The following is a 20982-nucleotide window of genomic DNA, read 5'->3' on the forward strand; positions in this document are numbered from 1 at the left end:
TGTAGAAGAATGAAACTTGACCATTCTCTTACACCATACACAAAGATAAACTCGAAATGGATAAAAGACCTCAACATGAGACAGGAATCCATCAGAATCCTAGAGGAGAACATAGGAAATAACCTCTTCGATATCAGCCACAGCAACTTCTTTCAAGATATGTCTCCAAAGGCAAAGGAAACAAAAGTGAAAAAGAACTTTGGGGACTTCATCAAGATCGAAAGCTTCTGCACAGCAAAGGAAACAGTCAACAAAACAAAGAGGCAACCCACAGAATGGGAGAAGATATTTGCAAATGACAGTGCAGACAAAAGGTTGATTATCCAGGATCTATAAAGAACTCCTCAAACTCAACACACACAAAACAGACAATCCTATTAAAAAATGGGCAGAAGATATGAACAGACACTTCTTCAATTATTTGACATCTTTACCTCTGAACCAATGGAAGTCTTTCAGTCTAAATCATTTTACTTCTACCTTATTAAAAACTTTACACATATTTCAGATAAAAAAAAGCATAAAAGCACATATAACATAGAAACAGAAAAAGCAACAAAGCATCAATTTTTCACTATGTCTTTTGCTATTTGTACAAAATTTATTAGAGCTAAAACATAGTTCCCTTCACACAAAATTACTGGCAAAAGAGAAAATTATGTCCAACTTAAAAATATTATCTAATATTTAAAACTTTAAGTGGAATATTTATTCAATATATTACTGGAAGTCCCAGTCAGAGCAATTAGGGAAGATGAAGAAATAATGGGCACCCAAAGTGGAAAGGAAGAAATAAAATTATATTTGTTCACAAAAAACATGACCTTCTATATAGAAAACCCTGAAGATTACACACACACACACACACACACACACACACACGCACACAAATTTTAGAATTAATAAATTCAGCAAAATGTGTTTCTATATACTAGCAGTGAACAATCAGTAAAGGAAATTAATAATATAATCCCATTTAAACTGCATCAAAAAGAATAAAATACTGGGGCACCTGGGTAGCTCAGTAGGGTGAATGTCTGACTCCTGCTTTCCACTCAGGTCATGATCTTAAAGTTGTAAGATCAAGACCTGCATTGAGCTCCATGCTGAGCACAGAGCCTGCTGAAGAATCTTTCTCTCCCTCCCTCTCAAAATAAATAAATAAATAAATAAATAAACAAACAAATAAATAAATAATAAAAAGAACAAAATACTTAGGAATAAACTTAACCAAGGAGGTTTAACACTTGTATGCTGAAAACTACAAAATATTGCTAAAGAAATGAAAAAAATATGCACATAAATGGAAAGATGTTCCATGTTCATGGATTGGAAAGCTTAATGGTTACGATGGGGAGTTACTATGTAATGGGTACACAATTTCAGTTGAGTAAGATTAAAAAAGTAGATGATGGTGATGGTTGCACAACAGTGCCACAGAATCGTACATTTAAAATCGTTAACATGGTAATTTTTATGTGTATTTTACAATAAAATGCAATTTTATTGATGTATTTTACAATAAAAAGTGACATACAAAAGTTAAGTGGGACATAAAATCATAATTAACAATATGTCAATAGTTAACAATAGCTGACAGTAACAATAGTGAAATTGAGGAAATAACCTAGAAAGAAAACAGAGGCTTATGAATGTGAAAAAAGGGGAAAAACCAAAAACCAAAACAAAACAAAAAGTGGTTCAAAGACATGGAAAGAGAAAAAGTTCTAGAAAGAGAGACTAAAATAATGTAGAAGTATTTTTTCAAGTGATATTGTCCGAGAACATTCCAGAACTGAAAAAATATATACCACAAAACCACAAGTGCTGAGCGGGATAAATAATACATCTATACTTAGTGGCAAAAATTTACTTAAAAAAGAAAGATTTATCAAATGCACTGTGTCCCATAATTCATATGATAGTATACATTATAGACTTGGGTCGAAATGCAGAAATTTTCACTTCAGGTTTGCTATTTATTCTCTCTCTGACCTCAAGCAAATTACTTAACCTCTGTAGCCACAAATTTTTCAGTCTAAAAGGGAAAAGATAATATTACTCACCTCATAACATTGGATTGAGAATTAAAAGAAATACTGCTTGCAATGTCCACAATAGCCAAACTATGGAAAGAACCTAGATGTCCGTCAACAGATGAATGGATAAAGAAGATGTGGTATGTATATATATGTGTGTGTGTGTGTATATATATATATATATATATACACACACACACACACACAATGGAATACTATGCAGCCATCAAAAGAAATGAAATCTTGCCATTTGCAATGATGTGGACGGAACTAGAGGGTATCATGCTAAGTGAAAAAAGTCAATCAGAGAAAGAAAATTATCATATGATCTCTATGATAGGAGGAAGCTGAGAGGCAGGGTGGAGGGTCATGGGGGGTAGGAGGGAAAAAATGAAACAAGATGGGATTGGGAGGGAGACAAACCATAAGAGACTCTTAATCTCACAAAACAAACTGAGGGTTGCTGGGGGTAGGAGGGTAAGGATCGGGTGGCTGGGTGATGGACATTGGGGAGGGTATGTGCTTTGGTGAGTACTATGAAATGTGTTAGCCTGATGATTCACAGACGTGTACTCCTGGGGCAAATAATACATTACATATTAATTAAAAAAAAAAAAAGAAATACTGCTTGTAAAGTACTTAGTTTAGTGGGTACTCCAAAATATAAAGCTAATGTAAATCTCCTCCATAAAATTTTTGCATTAGGCCCTGAGTTCAGCCATATTTCTATATATAAATAATGCAATGGCAATATTTTCAGTTTAATCAAGGGTATACCTTTTATGCTCCCAGCTCTTATAAAGACAAGGACAATACTGGGACTTACTCAGAACTAAGCAGTCAAGTAATCAGTCAAATAACCCATGAAACTTAACAACAGATTTTCTAAAACCTGTTTTGGATTAAATAAATATGTAATTATGATTTAACTTTTAATTTTCTCCTTAGCCCTGGCTGTATGAAGAAGAGTGTATCACAACAATTAAAGCATATATCACAATTGTCCTATGCTCTTATACTACTACTATTTTGATATAATGGGAGAGGAGGGTAGAAAATCATTATAAAACAATCTCAATGTAACGATTTTATTTAAATTTAACAACAACTAGTTATGGGGCAATAACAAAAATATTAAAAGTAAACTCAGAGCTTCCTAAATACTGTGTGGAGACACCATGGGATGTGTCACAACTGTGCTGAGACATAGATCCCTTGGCTTTCTGAATCATCAGACAGAATCTGAGGTAAATGGAACTTCCAGTGACTTAGAAATTTTTCTGATAACTTCATACATAAATATCATTTTCTATATATGCAATGACATGAAAAAGGTAGGGAAGCGCTGCTTTAACTAACCACACAATTTATACTTAAATCTGTATACAGAGACTTCTGTTGCTTACATGACAGTATTGTTCATAAAATGTCTTCTTAGAATCAAAAGATTATTAGGATGATAAGTACCAAAAGGAGCAAAGGGATGCTAAGAGCTTTCCAGGAATGCCATGTCCAAACAGGAAGTAAGGCTTTTAAAATGGATTAACACAAAATTTATGTGTACACTCTCCTCATTGTCCTCCCTAAGCCCATTTATTAAGTAGCTTCTCCAGTGACAGAACAAAGTTTATTTCCATTTGGTAAGTAATATACAGGCAAATTCATCAAAATTATAAAAAATTTTAAAAATGGAATTCAAGGGATCACAGTAACATACCTAACATACTAGAACTCAAAAGTAAAGTAACAAAAATTACAAAGATCATTACACACAATTCTAGCAGCACAATAAACAAAGAAAAATCAGAAAATGAAAACTTGGGCACAAATTTTGAATTCTGGATAAATTAAACCACAGATTGAGTCATAGATGTAGCATTCATACACACAGGAGAAAACAAGGATTGTATTTTCAGATGTCATCATTTATGAGCTAATTCTCTAAGGGGAAATTTAAAAACTCAAAGGATACATAGCTAACCTTGATCTCCACCTAACAACTATTATCTTGAGAGCAAGGAGAGAAATTAAATATTTAATATTTAATACACAGACACCTTTTATTTGTAAAGTTAGATTCAGCCCTAATACTGGTTATCATATCATAACAGTCTTCACAAAAATCTTCCTGCCATGTATGGAAAATAAAGCAGCTAAATTATTTTAAGATATTTCTCAGAGAACAAGTTTCACAAGTAATTTTAGGTTTCAAAACCATATTGGACTACTCACCTCTTTTCTTGACCATACTATGTAAACAAGAGAAGATGGTACATTCTGAAAATATTTGCTACTTTTTCCTCCATAAGTCTGTGTTACCATCTGTAAGCTGCTTTACATGGTCTTCCTCTAATAAATAAATCTTCTGCAGTAAGATTCTTTCATTTACAGATCTTCTCATACAGATCAGATTAAATCCATAGCTAATCCTTTCTTGATCAAAACTCTTCACAGTGTAAGGATAGAGGGTACATACCCCAATATCATAAAAGCCATCTATGAAAACCCACAGTGAATATCATTCTCAATGGGGAAAAACTAAGAACCTTTCCCCTAAGGTCAGGAACACGGCAGGGCGGTCTACTATCACCACTGCTATTCAACACAGGACTAAAAGTCCTAGCCTCAGCAATCAGATAACAAAAAGAAATAAAAGGCATCTGAATCAGCAAAGAATTAGTCAAACTCTCACTCTTTGCAGATGATATGGTACTTTATGGGGAAAACCCAAAATACTCTACTCTAAAACTGCTAGAACTCATTCAGGAATTCAGTAAGGTGTCAGGATATAAAATCAATGTACAGAAATCAGTTGCATTTCTATACACCAACAGCAAGACAGAAGAAAGAGAAATTAAGGAGTAATCCCATTTACAATTGCCCCCAAAACCATAAGATGCCTAGGAATAAACCTAACCAAAGAGACAAAGAATCTGTACTCAGAAAACTATAAAGTACTCATGAAAGAAATTGAGGAAGACACAAAGAAGTGGAAAAACATTCCATGCTCATGGATTAGTACAACAAATATTGTGAAAATGTCTATGCTACCTAAAGCAATCCACACGTTTAATGCAATCCCTATCAAAATACCGTCATTTTTTTTTTCAAAGAACTGGAACAAATAACCCTAAAATTTATATGAAACCAGAAAAGACCCCGAATAGCCAGAGGAATGTTGAAAAAGAAAACCAAAGTTGGCAGCAACACATTCTAGACTTAAAGCTCTATTACAAAGCTGTAATCATCAAGACAATATGGTATTGGCACAAAAACAGGCACACAGATCAATGGAACAGAATAGAGAGCCCGGAAATGGACCCTCAACTCTATGGTCAACTTATTTTCGACAAAGCAGGAAAGAATGTCCAATGGAAAAAAGACAGCCTCTTCAACAAATGGTGTTGGGAAAATTGGACAGCCACATGCAGAAAAATGAAACTGGAAACAAACTGAGGTTGCTGGGGGGTGGGGGGGAAGGATAGGGTGGCTAGGTGATGGACACTGGGGAGGGTATGTGCTATGGTGAGTGCTATGAATTGTGTAAGAATGATGATTCACAAACTTGGGCCTCTGAAACAAATAACACATTTTATGTTAATAAAAAAAAATCTATAGCTAACACAAAACTAATAAATCCACTAGGAACATTTTCATTGTTAATGTTTATAACTCAATCAGAAAGAATTCTCAACATTCTAAATTTGGCAGTCCCTAGATGGGACCATTCTATGAGAGTATTGTCTTTATTGGTCTTTCAATGTTTTTTAAATGTTTCTTTCTAATAAAAAGCCACTCCCCAAAACAGGTAGTCACGTTTATTTGGACATCCCTGTAAATAAAGTACCTAGCAAACATTTAATGGGACACTTTCCTTTCTGCCAGTGAAATGTCACTATTATTTAACTTCATTTATCAATTTCACTTGTACTATCCTTTGTCTAGCAATTTATTACTCCAAGCTTTGATTACTCTTCCAAAATATTCACAAAGTGTATTCTGTGCAATGTTAATATGCAGAAAAAAGTCTTTGGTTAACCAAGTTTGGACACTACTGCAATTCAATATAGTGTTGTTGTTGTTGTTTTAAACTGCAGGAGCTTTTGTATTCTAAGAACATTAGGAATCTCCAAGAAAGAACTCACTGCTTTTACCCTAGAAAGGATATGCCCCATTAACTTCATATGGCACATTTCTAGATTCTTGACCTATGCCTCATTTGGGTGGGTGGGGGATGACCAATGTAATACCTATCACTCAGGTCACTGTGTTTTTCAGAATTTAGAATGAGCAGGGATAGAGAAGTTGCTTGTGCTGTTGTCTAATAAATCTATTCTAATATGTGTTAGAGCCTCAAAGCAAGTAAAAAACAATGCCCGGGGCGCCTGGGTGGCTCAGTGAGTTAAAGCCTCTGCCTTTGGCTCAGGTCATGATCTCAGGGTCCTGGGATCGAGCCCCACATGGGGCTGTCTGCTCAGCGGGGAGCCTGCTTCCCTCCCTCTCTCTCTGCCTGCCTCTCTCCTTACTTGTGATCTCTGTCTGTCAAATAAATAAATTAAAAAAAAAAAAAACAAAAAACAATGCCCATTTAACTGAGTTGGATTGCCTTTACTGATTTGTTTGAAAAAAAAAAAAATTTCCTTTACTTGCTTCTTATTCCAATTCTGTATTTTGCCGATAACTTTATTTCCACCGGAAATGATATCTTTATGCAGAAACAGAAACATAACTTCTACCTCTATCTTTTCCAGTAGTTCTCAGTGGCGCAAGTTCAGCCCCCTAGCTTGTGTTTTGGAAATGTATTAGGATGTTTTTCTTTGACTCAATGACTGGGTGTCACTACTGGCATTTAAAGGTTTGGAGTAGGGGAATCAAGAGGTTCTATGATGAATAAGATTGTCCTGAAAAACAAATATTATCTTAGAGAAATTTTTTAAAAAGATTTCGTTTACTTATTCAAAAGAGACAAAGAGAATATGTGCAGGGCAGGGAGGGGACAGGGGGAGAAGGAGCAGCAGATTTCCCACCGAGCATGCAGCCCAACATGGGGCTCAATCCCAGGGCCCTGGGATCATGACCTGACCCAAAGCAGATGCTTAACTGACTGAGTCACACAGGTGCTCCCTAGCTCATGGAAATTTATACAAGTGAAAATCTTGTGTATCAACTTTGGAAATAAAATTGAACTCAGTTTTAGATCTAAACACTATTTTTTTGGCATTTTCTGCACGATTTTTTTACATACCAACAGTTCCAGAAACATAACTACTAAAATGAAAAGAATATTGTTTTGTTCAAAACTTCACCAGGGTTGCCACTATTTCAGAAAATGACACCACCAACAAATGATGCCACAACAGTACCACTTATGATATTGGATATAGACCTTCACGAGTCTATCTGTATCACTCACATTCACAATAATTATATGTACCTAACTACTTCATCAGATCTTCTTCTAACATAGTCTTGTCTGAACATTTATACGTATATTGAAATACATGTTATCATACCTTGAATTATATTCTTTAATCCTTTATATTCTATTTAAGATATTAGATATTTTTGAAAATATGTGGATTATATTATTTTTTATTTTCATTTCAGGATAGTAAAGGGACATTATAAAATATTTGTTTTGAAAGGGCACTGGCATGTTGGCTGAGGTGAGGGTGCTAAAAATGAAAAGAAGGTTTTCTATGACTGTAAGGGAGAAGGAGAGGACTTTGGGTCCGACAGGATTAAAAACCACTAATGGAAAGATGGTAAGAACACCGTGGTTTACAAAAAGGCAGGGACAGAGGGGGCAGGGGAAAGGACCATGAACCTCTTTTTCATTCACTTGCTAAGTTTCCATACATCTGAGGAAACATACCTTTACCGTGTCTCAGTTTTTTCCATTTCAGAGAACCCCCACTGTCCTGAACTACCCCACTACCTACTGAACGTAAGTAGAATCCTGGGACCTAAAAGGAACATTAATAAACAGCCACTGCTACCACAGCTCTCCATGAGCCTTCGGAACCTGCCAGCTTCCACAGAAGTGAGGTCATCTTCATTCTCAATCCTGGTATAGAACTCTGCGGTATATATCACCCTTCACTGGCAACAGAATTTTTCAGAAACACTTACCTCAGTAGTAGTTCCAACCTCAGCAGATGGGCTGCATGTGCTGGTATCTGGAGGAATTGTGCCTACACTGCTTCTCACTGGAGAACCAGGGACTGGCCCTGCCATGGTTTCCGGATAGGCTGAGGAAGGACTGAGATTGCCTCTCCTCTGAATCTTATTCCAGACCTTATTCATGATCTCAGTTAGCTCATATAAGAGTTGTACCTGAGCAGAAGGAAAAAAGAAAAAAAGGGAAAATAAGCCTTGCAACTTCTAGTGACATTTAACTAAATTACTACATGTGAGAAAATTAAAACAAGTCTAAGGAAACAAAAAATACGGAAATAAAAATCTGTTAATGTACCACTAATCATATTATATTGTGATCTATAAAATATTATATTATGTAGTATAATTATACATATGATCATAAATATTTTATGATACTATGATTCTGATGAGATATACAGAGAAAATTCATATAATAAGTTTATAACTTTAAGCATTTTATCATGATTTGAATTTGAAGTAGATACAATGAATTTACTCATAAAGTTTGCCACATATTCATACTGTGATATTTTATGAGCAACTTAGCATTTTTGTGGGAAAATCATGTTAATATGGTAATAATGCTAACAAAACAGGTTATTATGGGATAGTGGATTGCTTTTAATATATGACTAATAGAACAAACACAAAGAAATGCCTCTGAAGCAGAGGTCAGTATCAGAATTTCATATCAAATATATACTAGTAAATATGATTACTTAATTACATATGAAATAATTACCATTCTTATTTCTAAATGATTTCCACATTTAAATGCTCCTTATTTTTCTGAGGGATAAAACTGAAACGGGATTTCTTGCCCAGCAAAATAAAGTGAAAAAGAATGATATAACATAGAATAATAAAAGGAAAATGTTACATATGAAACTTTGCTATAGATAAAGAACATAAACTATCCAACCTACTATTCCCCTTGGATTTGTCATTCCAATATTCAGAGAAAAAACTGTTTAACTTGCACATTGTTTGACTAAGTTCTAAGATATTTACATAAGATTTCATAAATAAGCATTAATCATGGAATTTGTATGACAACATATTGCCATATACTGTATAAAACAAGCCCAAGGAAAAAAATGCAAACAAAATATATAAGCAAATCCACAGCTGGATACCATATTCCGTTTGCCATTAAAAAAAAAAAGTGAAATTCTCATATTTATAAGAAGTTTCAGCCCCAGGACACATCCAGATGATAAAGCTGGCTTCTTATGTGGGCAGAACAGATGCATAAAAACACTGTTGTCAACCCTTATTTGATATAAAACAGTACTTGGGTTACAGTTTTCTCTTGCTTTGTGTGTGATGAAGTCTCAAATCTCAGGTTATAGTTCTTTTTGTTTAAAAAAATATTCTAATGGGTAGAGATCTTACAAAAAACCTCTTAGAAAAATTTTAGTTCAAATTCTTTTGTCCTTCATAATCAAGACCAAGTTCTCACTAAAAAGAAAAAATTTTGTTGCTAAATATTTTGAAAAAAGATTATTTTATTTTTTCTTAAACAATAAAAACTGACAAATAAGGAAAGCATAAACCAAAGAAAACAATTTCTAAATACTTCTAAGGGCATCAGTTTATTTATTTAAGAGAACTGATGTTTTTATTGTCACTATTTCTTATTTCCTTTAACAATTAGCCTTAAATAATTTGTATGAATGTCACTAAGTACACTGGGTAGTTAATGTACCAAGCAATCACAGACATAAACTTTAAACATATTTTTATTTTTAGAGAAGAAAGCTGCTATCACAGAATTCAGACTTGTCAAATTCAAAGGTTTTAAAAAAATAAAAAAATTTAAAGATAAATGTTCAATTCTTATCCTCCAAGCTGTACTGAAAAGTATGCCAATTGAAGCCACAATGAGCTATCACTACCCACCTATTAAAATGGCTAACTATAAAAAGCCTAACCATACCAGTATTGGTAAAGATGTAGAACAACTGAAACTCTCATTTACTGCTGACGGGAATGCAAAATTCAGAATACAGTTTGGTGGCTTCTGAAAAAGACATATACCTACCATATGATCCAGCCATTTCACTCCTAAGTGTTTACTCTAGAAAAATGAAAGTCTATGTCCACACGAAAACGTGAATACAAATGTTCATAGCAATTTTTCTATAGTAATCTAAAACTGGAAAAAAATCTCAAATGTTTACCAACAAGTAGATAAACAAAATGCAATATATCCATACAAAAGAATGGTATCTATGAGTAAAAAGAAATCAATATGGATTCATGAAAAACAAGGCTTAGTCTCAAAATAATTATGCTGAATGAAAGAAGTGAGGCAAAAAAAAAAAGGGGGGGGGAGAGCTAGAGACACAGAATACAACTGTATGACTTTATTTATATAGTATCTTAGCAAATGACAATTAATCTGTGACAGAATCATTAGTTGCCTGGAATGGGCGAAGTAGTGAAACAGAGGATAACACAGTAGCAGAAAGAAACTTTTGAAGATGATGGATGAATGCATTATCTTGATTCTGAGAATGGTTTCATGTGACAAATCATATAGCATTAGATAATTTAAACATGTGTAGTTTATTGCATGTAAGAATATCCTAATAAGGGGCACCTGGGTGGCTCAGTGGGTTAAAGCTTCTGCCTTCAGCTCAGGTCATGATCCCAGAGTCCTGGGATCGAGCCCCGCATCAGGCTCTCCGCTTAGCGGGAAGCCTGCTTCCTCCTCTCTCTCTCTGCCTGCCTCTCTGCCTACTTGTGATCTCTGTCTATCAAATAAATAAATAAAATCCTTAAAAAAAAAAAAAAAGAATATCCTAATAAAATTTTAAAAATCTCTAAAAAATGAGCGCCACATGAGGAGGTTTTATGTATATTTCTGAAAGTGACTAAATATTAACACTTTATATATCAAAACCTTACTGAATATCAAAAATGTAATATTTTACTTTTTTAAAATTAACTTTACATATAGTTTTTCATTTAATATATAACCAATCATAAAGGAGAGTTAATTGGACTGGAAAGGCTGAGATAATTCTCAAGGAGATACATTCCTGAAGGGCACATGCAATTTAAGTGCAGGCAAAAGCCATTCCAGGCACACGACCAGCAAGAGCAACAGCCAAGTGCAGGAAATGATACAGGGGCAATGAAAAGAAAAGTTCTATCCAGTTAGGCAGGAAGAACTTGTTTTGCAGGGTATTAGGAGAGAGACTCAGATAAAAGAGTAACCATAGATAGAAGAAGAAAACCATGAATATACAATTTCAATGGAAACCAAGCAGGAATGGAATTTCAACAAAGGATCACTAACCCACAGTGAACACCAGAGCTCTAAGTGAATACAAACTTAAAAAATCTAGCTCATTTGGCAAGTAGGTTGTCACTAATTATTGGAGATCAGTTTAAAAAAAAAAAAAGTTCTTGCCTCCAAAAATATTTTAAAAAAGACTCTTTATATAAAGCATAACCCTTACCCAGTCTAATTTTGCTTAATGATAAAAATGAAAATCAGGGGCTCAGAAAAATTAAGAATGAGTTAGTGGTACGAGAATACAAACCCAGTTTTGTTTAAATTCAGTGCTGTTTTCCTAGAAAGTAATGTCAAATTCCAGAGCCCTTCTGAAAACTGAACATAACTTACAGCAATAAAAACTATGAATAAACAGGATAAAAAGCATAAACCCATTCTTTCTCTAGTTCTACATACTCACAACCCAAAAATGTAAAGATGGTTTTATGTTCCTAGAAATGCCTTGTAAGAAAATGAAATATATCAATTTATTGGCTAAGGGAAAATGGAAATTTTATCATATTAAAAACAGGATTCTACAGGGTCTTTTAATTTTAGAGTAAATATAATTTTTAAGATCAAAGAAACTAGTTTCTAAAGACATTAAAGAGAATTGTGTAACTTCAGTAACTGTTAAACAGTTAAGTTAAAGGGAAGGGTTAATGAAAATCACCCCTAGAAAAAAAAAAAACTCTGAATATTCAACTGGGTTAAATATTTATACTGTCTAAGGCCCTTGAACAGCAATGAGTTCTAAGAACTGACACAGTAGTTCAGTTCACCATAGCTGATACACAGACCTACAATAACATCTAATAGGATAAAGAATTTGTTCTGGGCATGACCTACATACAGAGCTTGCCCTTTATTTTAAAATATACAAACTACTTGAAGGTTTTGTATCTAAGCAATAATGAATCAAATTAATTAATATACCAGCATCAAAACTTCTGGTATCACTCTAATGGGTAAACTAAAAATTGGTATTTACGAAGGAAATATTTTCTTAAAATGGAATCAAGAATTTTATGTACTGGCTATAAATCAATACTCCACAAAGCTTCTGATAACATGCAAAATTTGGTGGGAATATATATTACTTTAGGAAACAGCCTCACAGCTTTTATCAGATTCTCAAAGAAGTCCATGGCACAAAAAGAACAAGAAGCACTGTCATTCACGAAAACAAAAACAAAACAAATGGATTAGTGAGAAACCACTCAAAAAAAAAAAAAAAGTCATTTTGAGTCATTAATCTTAAAAATAAATGATAAATTTTAGGATGCATGTGGATGCATTTTAGGGGCCCATGATATTCTTTGTAAGGTAGGATACCCAGAAAGTAAAAACAGACCTATAGATATATTTCAGTAAGAAAGATTAAACATTTTTGGTAAAAGATGCCATGAAGGCAAATAACTGCATTACAAATACAAGGTTTGTATTTATAGAGCCTAAGGGAAGCTCTTCAAATTGCTAAGAAATTTAATAGAAAATTTAGGTAAATTATATAAATTATCAATTCATAAAACAAGTTCATTGGCCAATAAACATTCAAAAACTGTTCAACCTTATTAATAAACAGGAAAATACAAATTAATGTAAATAATATGAACTGTCAATTCACAAACACAATGGTCAATGAACATTTAAAAAGATGCTCGAACATCTGGTTTCATTTCCCCTCAGCCTGAGAGACTTCCTTTAAGATTTCTATATTTTCATTTTTTAAGATTTTTAATTTATTTGACAGAGAGAGAGAACAAGTAGGGGGAGCAGGCAGAGGGAGAGGGAGGAGCAGGCTCCCCACTGTACAGGGAGCCCGGTATAGGGCTCGATCCCAGGACCCTGGGATCATGACCTGAACAGAAGGCAGCCACTTAACCAACTGAGCCACCCATGTGCCCTTCCTTTAAGATTTCTTACAGTGCAGTTCTACTGGTGATAAATTCCTTTATGTGAAAATGTCTTTATTTAGTCTTTATTCATAAATATATATATATTTTTTAATTTAGAATTTTGGGTTGATAGGGTGTTTTTATTTTTTTATTTTCATGATTTAAAGATGTTGCTCTAGGGGCACCTGGGTGGCTCAGTCGGTTAAGCAGCTGCCTTCGGCTCAGGTCATGATCCCAGGGTCCTGGGATGGAGCCCCGCATTGGGCTCCGTGCTCAGCGGAGAGCCTGCTTCTCCCTCTCCCTCTATCTGCCACTCTGCCTATTTGTGCTGTCTGTCTGTCAAATAAATAAATAAAATCTTAAAAAAATAAAAATAAAAAATAGAGATGTTGCTCTTTTGACCTTTATACTCAGGATTAGTAATCTAACAATCAAATCTTGGTTCTCTTGTAGTAATGCATTATTTTTCTCATGATACTTTCAAGATTTGCTCTTTATCGGTGGCTTTTAACAGCTGCATTAAGATGTGTGCAGGCATGGCCTTCTTCATGTTGCATGGGCCAAGGACAGGCCGCTCCACGATGGCTCACTCAGACATGGAGATTATATTGAATTAAAAAGCAATCAAAACCCGGTAGATTCAGGTAAAGCTCTTTACCTCCCCCACAACTGCCTCAAAGCATTTAGGTAGAGGATCTGCTCCAGGAAAAGAACTATGAGACTAAGAACTACAGTATGTTATGAACGAGGTATGGTAGACTGGGAGGAACATAGAGCAAGGCCTGCTTGATCAAATTCCTCTATGTCCCATTGTTCCTGAGTGGTCCAGCAAATATTAATTTACTAAACATTTGCTCTTTTTCATCTTCCTATAAATTGCATTCCTTTCCTCTGAAGTCCAGACACCTATTCCTTCTCCTTAGTCCAAGATGACATATATACATAATTTTGCCTATCTTTGGAATTTCTATCTCTTGTGGATTCTCCACACATATGCTATTTTTTATTGTTGTTTCAGGTTTTTATTTAAATTCTACTAAGTTAACATATAAAGTAATACTGGTTTCAGGGATAGATTTTAGTCATTCATCATTTACATATAACACCCAGTACTCATTACAAGTGCCCATCACCCATTTGGCCTACCCCTTACCCACCTCCCTCCATCAACCCTCTATTCTCTATAGTTAAAAGTCTCTTATGGTTTGCTTCCCTCTTTCTCCCTCCCACCCTTATACTCATCTGTTTTGTCTCTTTAATTCCACATGTGGGTGAAATCATATGGTTTTGTCTTTCTCTGACTGACTTATTTCACTTCGCATAATAGAATCTAGCTCCACAGATGCCCTTGCAAATGGCAATACTTCATTCTCTTTGATGGCTGAGTAATATTCCATCATATGTATATATGTGTATACGACTGTGTTCTCCCCTAAGAGTTTCATGGTTTCCTTTCTCACGTTTAAGTCTTTCAACCCAAATATTAAATTTGATTTTCTCGTGTTAATCTCTCTGATGTCAACTTGATTCTTAGTCCACCTAAAAGGACCTTGAAGGGACAGAATAGTCTTGCTCCCCAACAGTGTGTTTATCTTACTCATCTTTGTTCTCCTCACTTCTGGATGAGGTCTATAGTATTAGACTTGTAGTACTTGAGATTCTCTCTTTCCCTCTCCCTCTGCTTCTCCCGCCTCCCCCTCCCCCCCAATGCCATGCACGGTCTAATACATTAAAACTTTATTTTTAAAAAATTTTAAAAATGATTTTACTTATTTGACAGAGAAAGACACAGTGTGAGAGGGAACAAGAGCAGGGGGGAGGAGAGGTGGAAGCAGGCTTCCCAACTGAGCAGAGAGCCCAATGTAGGGCTCGATCCCAGGACTCTGGGATCATAACCTGAGCTGAAGGCAGACGTTTAACAACTAAGCCACCCAGGCACGCCTTAAAACTTTATAAAACAAACAAAACACTTTCTCTTAGTATATGACTTTCTGCTATCTTATTGTGTCTTTCAAAGAGAAAAAAATTTTTTTAAAAGATTTTATTTATTCATTTGACACAGAGAGAGAGATCACAAGTAGGCAGAGAGGCAGGCAGAGAGAGAGGAGGAAGCAGGCTCCCCGCCGTGCAGAGAGCCCGACTCGGGGCTCGATCCCAGGACCCTGAGATCATGACCCGAGCCGAAGGCAGAGGCTTAACCCACTGAGCCACCCAGGCGCCCCGAGAAAATGTTTTTAAACTTGATTATTTCCTATATCAAAATCAATTTGGGAAGAGCTGCCCTTTGAACAATATTGACTGATCCAATCTATGAATAGGTATATCTCTCCAGTTAGGTTCTTTAAATTCTCCCAGCAATGCTTTCTAGTTTTCATAGTAAAACTTGGACATCTTTAGTTAGAATCATTTGTTCATGCTTCTGGGCATCAATATAAGTGGAATGGATTCATTCCAGTTTCTAGTTGTTTGCTGCTACTATGTAAAAATACAACTGATTTTTTTTTTTTAGATTTTATTTATTTATTTGACAGACAGAGATCACAAGTAGGCAGAGAGGCAGGCAGAGAGAGAGGAGGAAGCAGGCGCCCCGCTGAGCAGAGAGCCTGATGCGGGACTCGATCCCAGGACCCTGGGATCATGACCTGAGCCGAAAGCAGAGGCTTTAACCCACTGAGCCACCCAGGTTCCCAATACAACTGATTTTTATTCATTACTCTTGTCTCCTACAACCTTGATAATTTTATTAACAGGTTGTTAATTCCTCTAGGATTTTCCATAAAACATTTTATCATAAACAAATAGAAAGATCTTTACTTCTTTCCTTATCTTTTTTTTTTTTTAAGATTTTTTTATTTATTTGACACACAGAGAGAGAAATCACAAGTAGGCAGAGAGGCAGGCAGAGAGAGAGAGGAAGAAGCAGGCTCCCCACTGAGCAGAGAGCCTGATGAGGGACTCAATCCCAGACCCTGAGATCATGACCTGAACCGAAGGCAGAGGCTTAACCCACTGAAATACCCAGGCGCCCCTTCTTTCCTTATCTTTACGCCTTTTAATTTCCTTTGGTTTATTGGAATGGCTAGGACATCTAGTATGATACAGATTAAGTAATAAAAGCAGGCATTCTGGGCTTTTTTTGTATTTTAGTGGAAAACAATACAATATGATATTTGATTTCCTACATATATCCTTTATCAGCTTTGAAAAATTCTCTAATATTTGTAATTTGCTGAGAGTTTTTATCATGAATGGGTGGTTAAATTTTGTCAAATGTTTTCCTTGCATCTATGGAAATTTTCATAGGATTTTTCTCAGCTCTTCTATTGCTATGGTGAATTCTACTAAATGATTTTTAAAATATTTTTATTTTATATTTTTATATTATTTATATTTTATATTATATTTTTAATATTTTTAATATTATACCAAATTTGAATTTCTAAGATGAATCCTACTTTATTACCACTTATTAATTTTTTATGTGCTGCTATACTGATTTGCTAATATTTGATTAAGAATTTTTACATTTATTTTCATGAGGGATATCGATTTCTATTTCCTTCTTTTGTAAAGACTTCTTCAGGATTCAGTAATGGGATTATACTGGCTTCATAAAACAATTGGGAGGCACCTGGTGGGTTAAAGCCTCTGCCTTTGGCTCAGGTCATGATCTCAGGGTCCTGGGATCGAGCCCCGCATTGGGCTCTCTGCTCGGTGGGGGGGCCTGCTTCTCCCTCTCTTTCTGCCTTCTTCTCTGCCTACTTGTGACCTCTCTCTGTCAAATAAATAAATAAAATATTTAAAAAAAATAAATAAAACAATTTGGGAAGGAATCCTTCATTCTATATCTCTGGAAAAAAATTTGTGAAAATTTCCTATTTTTTCCCCTTGAATATTTGATAAAATTCACCCACTGGGGCCTGAACCTTTCTTTAAAACTTATTTTGATATCACATTTAATTTCTTTTATAGAATTAAAAGGATATTCAGATTTTCTATTTTGTATATTTTTTGTACAGTAATTTTACAGTAAAAATTTCTATTTCATCTAAATTGTTACACTTGCTGGCATAAAGTTGTTCATATTCTATTATTTTTTTTTAAAGTCTATAGGATCTGTGTGATAATGCTCCTCCTTCATTCCCAAAGTGGGTAATTTGTATTTTATCTTTCTCTCTTTTTTTATTGTACTAGTCTTCTCTGCTCGTATCTTTATTATTTTTGGCCTTTTACTTCTTTTGGGTTTATCTTGTTCTTTTTTTAGCTTTCTAGAGAGGACCCTTAAGTGAATGACTTAAGATCTTTTTTCCTTTCTAATGTAAATATTTAAAATTATGTTTTTCCTCTGAAGACTACTTTACTATGTCCACTTTTTTTTGGTCATTTCAACCAAAATATTTTATGTCCAAGTGATTTTGTCTTTGGTTCATAGATTATTTAGAAGCATGTTTATTGTCCAGATTTATACAGTTTTTCTACAGTTTATTACTGATTTCTAATACATTTTGATTATGATTAGATAATATACTTTATTTTGATCTTGTAAACAAAATGAGACAATGTACATCTGAAAAAAACATGTAGTCCATGTTTGTTAGATACAGTGTTCCATAAGTGTCAATTAGATCAAGATGAGTGTATAGTATTTTTCATTCTTCTAGATCTCCAATTATTTACTTTTATCTGGTTGCTTTATCAATTGCTGAGAAAGGCGTTATAAACTTCCCTACTGTGTGTGGTATTTATTTTCCTTCTAGTTGCTTTATAACTGCTGAGATTGTAAAAAAAAAGTTCCAACTATGCAGTACTGAATAGAATCATCTGTTTTTTCTTTAATTCCACCCATTTTTGTTTCATGTCATTATTTATCTCTGGTAATACCCTTTTTCTTGGGGCACCTGGGTGGCTCAGTGGGTTAAGCCTCTGCCTTCAGCTCAGGTTTGTGATCTCAGGGTCCTGGGATCAAGCCCCGAGTCAGGCTCTCTGCTCAGCAGGGAGCCTGCCCCCCCACGCCCCCTACCCTCTACCCCTAGCCCCCGCCACCTGCTTCTCTGCCTATTTGTGGTCTCTCTGTCAAATAAATACAATCTTTAAAGAAAAAATACCCCTTTTCTTTAGTTTATTTGATATTAAAATAAGCAAGCCCAGCCATCTTATGCTGTCTGTATGGTATACTGTTCCTATGCATTTATTTATATCTGCTTCTTTATATTTCAAGTGCTTCTCTTTTAAGCAACATACAGCGGAATCTTACTCTATAAATCTCTGCCTTTTAATAGGAATAGCTGGACCAGAGGTCAGCAAACTTTCCGCTAAAGGGTCAGATAGTAAATATTCTAGGCTTTGTGAGCCATACTGTTTTCTGGGGCTGCTACTTAATTCTGCATAACAGCAACCTCAGACAAAATGTAAAAACTGGGTTTCTGGCCTGCAGGCTTTTGTTTGCTAACTCATGATCTAAAGACTCCTAGTTAACATCATTAACATTTAACATTGTTGGTGAGAATAGCTCAGCTCTATAATTTTATTTATTTATGTTACAAGTTTTTATTTTAATACTAATTTGTTGACATACAGGGTAATACTGGTTTCAGCAGAATTCAGTGATTCATCACTTACATATAACACCCAGGGCTCCTCACAACAAGCACCCTCCTTAAAACCCATCACCCATTTAGCCCATGCCCTGCCTACCTACACTCCATTAATCCTCAGTTTATTCTCTATAGTTAAGAGTCTTTTATGGTTTGCCTCCCTCTTTTATCCCCCCTTCCCCTATGTTCACCTGCTTTGTTTCTTAAATTCCACATATAAGTAAAATCATATGGTATTTGTCTTTCTCTGACTTACTTATTTCATTTAGCATAATAGACTATAGCTCCATTTACATCGTTGCAAATGATAAGATTTCATTTCTGTTTCTATCCACTGTTTTTAAACTCTGTTACCATTTCTTGACTTTTTAAGATCATTTGAATATTTTTGGTATTCCATTTTAATACATCTCTTACCCATATCTCTTTGTATTTTTACATTTTTTTTTAGTAGTTATTTTAGAAGATTACAATATATGTTGAAAATCTTTCATAGTCTAATTAGAGTTTACACTGTACCAGTTCACATGATATTTAGAAATCTGGCAGCCATTAGGTCCCTTTAATCCTCCATTAACCAGGCAGGAAGAAGAGGAGAAAGAAAGATGGTATCAGTAAGGAGGATGTATAAAATATGAAATAATATTTGAACCCACTTTAAAAAAAAAGGCAGTCTAAAAATGAACTTAATTAATGGCTTATAACCACTAATGCTGAGATAAACACAGATTTATCAATATTGACCTGTCAGACAGAATACCTATCTAAAAATAATTGTTTTAAAATATAATTTCAGTGGTATTCAACACTGACAATCTATGTAGAATGTATACCACAGTCTGCTTAAGGTTAAAGAAACAAGTTAACTATACACAATAATTTGTATAAATCTGGAGACTTGAATTCATATTACATTGTAACACTACAGAATTCAACACCTTTGGTCTATACCAACTGAAATGTTACGAGGTTAGTAAAATATATTTCTTAAATAGTAAACAGTGCTTTTTAAAAATATTATGTATAGAGCAAAAGAAGTTCTGAGTGAGAATCTTGTTGAAATTGCATTTGATCATATTAAGATACTCTTCCAGGTTGATAATAAAGCAGTCCTTCAGTGTTTAAACACTACACCTGCAACTGATTTCATTCTTTCAGCCAAAAGATGCATTTATGCTGCCACCATTACATTTTCAGAAGAGTTTAAGTTATAAAACTTGAGAGAGCTTCAAAGCAATTCTTAATTTAACTATTCTGATCTTGATGGCTCTGTGAAAAATCATTTAGGACACTAAACAGAAGAGAAATCTTTATAAAATTCACAACAATTGTCCTTAAATCACATTATTTTAAATTTCCTTTCATATATCAACTATACTAACCTGAGGGTTTGAGCATTTTATCTGAAGTGACTCTAGGTCAACATGGAGACAGACGACAAATGAATGCCTTGTATCAGGTCCTGTAGCGAGTAGTTTTTGAGATGTAACAGCTAGAGTAGAGGTACAACCCATTGGTTCCACTAGGCAAAGTGTCACTTGTTTACTGAAAAGGGTATACATGCTGAAATGATGCAAGCTGATAGTCCAAGGAAAAGCATTACCTGGTAACAAGGACAAAGGGGGCAGATAAGCACACATATAAAAATACAGTTGTCACTTGATAGTAAGGGGTCTATCATCTAATTTTGAAATATAAAACATTTAATACAGCATCAAAAAGGCGACAATACCAGAGACCAATGTGCTAAACAATTTACATGCTGTTTAAAAGTAATTTTGAAAAATGTTTATATTTATATTTATTATACTACATATCAAGAATTATATACATCATAAAATGTAAAGAAATAATACATACTACTATATCAGTAATTATATACATTAAGAAACATAAAGAAATAGAACTTAAGGAAATGAGATGGAGATATAAATAGAAATTCTAAATTCTAGCGGGTTGCATTGTGCAATTGCTGGAGATGTAGTCATTATAACTTGGAGACC

At 34.5% G+C, this 20982-nt stretch overlaps 1 protein-coding gene across 1 annotated transcript in view; it reads right to left on the minus strand.

The window, feature by feature from the left end:
• The window catches only part of LOC308338090 (intermembrane lipid transfer protein VPS13B-like), a 112956-nt gene extending 92378 nt beyond the window's left edge, over positions 1–20578 (minus strand). The window contains exons 1-2 of the mRNA XM_080831653.1: positions 20362–20578; positions 8172–8375 (exon numbers count right to left, since the gene is read on the minus strand). Of these exons, the coding sequence (XP_080687779.1) occupies positions 8172–8375; positions 20362–20541 (384 nt within the window). The 5' untranslated portion in view covers positions 20542–20578. The remainder of the gene's footprint in view (positions 1–8171; positions 8376–20361) is intronic.
• Positions 20579–20982: the final 404 nt, after the last annotated feature.

This window comes from Martes martes (genome assembly GCF_963455335.1).
Source record: "Martes martes genome assembly, contig: scaffold_138, whole genome shotgun sequence".
In the NCBI taxonomy this organism is placed as follows: domain Eukaryota; kingdom Metazoa; phylum Chordata; class Mammalia; order Carnivora; family Mustelidae; genus Martes; species Martes martes.